Source organism: Rhagoletis zephyria, unplaced genomic scaffold, assembly GCF_001687245.7.
Source record: "Rhagoletis zephyria isolate East Lansing unplaced genomic scaffold, Rhagoletis_zephyria_1.1 Rzeph_scaffold_45394, whole genome shotgun sequence".
In the NCBI taxonomy this organism is placed as follows: domain Eukaryota; kingdom Metazoa; phylum Arthropoda; class Insecta; order Diptera; family Tephritidae; genus Rhagoletis; species Rhagoletis zephyria.
In genome coordinates this window covers 406-2,383 of record NW_016202449.1, presented here as the reverse complement: position 1 = coordinate 2,383, position 1,978 = coordinate 406, and the positions used below count along the sequence as shown (strand labels likewise).

General features: G+C 34.2%; 1 protein-coding gene across 1 annotated transcript; it reads right to left on the bottom strand.

The window, feature by feature from the left end:
- Nucleotides 1-582: 582 nt before the first annotated feature.
- On the bottom strand, nt 583-1,110 carry LOC108355405 (uncharacterized). The gene has a single exon (XM_017606564.1). The coding sequence runs from the start codon at nt 861-863 to the stop codon at nt 618-620; it is 246 nt and encodes an 81-aa protein (XP_017462053.1). The 5' UTR covers nt 864-1,110; the 3' UTR covers nt 583-617.
- Nucleotides 1,111-1,978: the final 868 nt, after the last annotated feature.

Here is a 1,978-nt window from a genome sequence, read left to right as displayed (position 1 = left end):
TTGGAGTATTCTACGCCAATTGGCCGAAGAAACTATGGGTCTAAAATCAACTTGGAGTTCGTCAAATTGCAAAAATAGGTTTCAAAGAAAATGTGAAAATTTTCAATGTTACGCCCGCTGGTGGAAGTTTTAAGAAAACGATAAGTGCAGAAATAGATTCCTCATACCAAAAAACTTCGCATAGCATATTTTTTTACAAAATGCTAAGAAACCCATTTTCGCAATTTGGAAAGCTCCAAATAGATTTTAGACCCATAGTTTCTTCAGTAAACTTGCTTAGAATAACACATAGAATTTTTCTCTGCTTTACGCGCATAGTCGTAAAAATTACACATGCAAATTGACCCATTAGGAAATTTTTTTGTTTTTTTTTTCAATTTCGTCACACACTGTGTTTTCAATTTAATTAACTTTGTTTTTGCTCAGTCTACTAATTTTATAAAACACTAATTATGAAAGTTACTTCAACATTTGTATGTATTATTGTAGTTGCACTTTGTAACAAAATACTTGCCTTTTAAATATATGTAAGTATGTTTTTTTTGTTAGTTTTAATTTTTCGACAAATATTTTATATATTTTTCAACTTTCTTCTTCTTCTCTTCTTAACTTTCGCTTTATTTCGTAAAAAGTATTTGTGTCAAGAGCAGAATATTACTAGTACCTTCCGGCGAGCGCATATAATCACCAAAACCGGAGTTCAAATCCTTCTCCGAGTGCAGCTCCTTTGCCTTCTCTGCATTCAACTTCTCCTCTTGCTTGGCATCGGGCTCCTCCTGCTTAGCCGCATTATTGCGATAGCTATTCCGCGATTTGCCATAGCCCGACGAGGAGTTGGCAAATGCGCCTTTCTTGGGCTTCATTTTGTGGGCTCGGTAATTCTACCAGCACTTTTTCGCCGATTATTGAACGTTATATAATTCCGTTTTCGCCCAACAAACTCGCAGCCTGGACAGGCCACTAATTGTCGCGAAAAGACTCCAACTACGCCGCTTAGTTGTCGCCAACTGAATCTGCAATTTCAATACATTTTTCTGTTAAGGGAAATTGAACTGAACCTCGTACCTTTTTTTTTTTTGGGTCACTTTCACGCGCACACGCGTTATTCTTATGGCTTCCAAGTTGTTTTCTATTGATTACCTTTTACTACTTATTTATAATGTGTGCATCTGTGTGGAAAGTGGATAGGAAATTGTGAAATTGTGACAAATTCTTATGCGGGAGCATGCAAATAATCGGTCAACGGCAAGTGAAGAAAACCATCATTCTATGGGTGTGTCTTTAGTAGCAGAAAACGGACGAGGAAATAATTTAAAGTAGGCTCAAAATATAATTTTTTATTAGTATTTTTTCGCCTGATGCCAAAGAGAATTCAAAACTCGTATCGAAAGAATAGCAACGCATTGGATGTGAATGTTCTGAAGTCTTTATAAAGACAGACTAGTCGTATTACATAAAACGAGCAATTCTTGCATATATCCAAAGGATTCGCCGGAACGGCTCTAACGATTTTGCTGAAAATTCACACAGATGTTTTGGATTTTAAGATTATCTGAATAGACACTATCTTCAAGAAGACTCGTATAAATTTGAATTACATAGAAGTNATTTATTGACAAAAGTTCTCAACAATGCCTTTCATTTGATACCCGTATTGAAATTTTTAATTAATAAATTGCGTAGAGTCGAAAATAAGTGGCAACCTTACACCATTATCCTAAGGGATAACATTTTGTATATAGGGAAAGCATTGTTTAAGAACATGGTATGGTAACATTGGTATCCATGAATAGTAATATTTTACCTTTTTCTCTAAACAAAAAATTAAATAAAGATACGATTCAACATAGGTGGCAACCTTATTAAAAATATTTTTGAATTAGAGATCTTTAAAATACCTTCCATTTGATACCCATATTCTGATGTTTTAATTAATTTGTAACTTATTTCGAATAGAAGGCAACCATATACAAGTCTT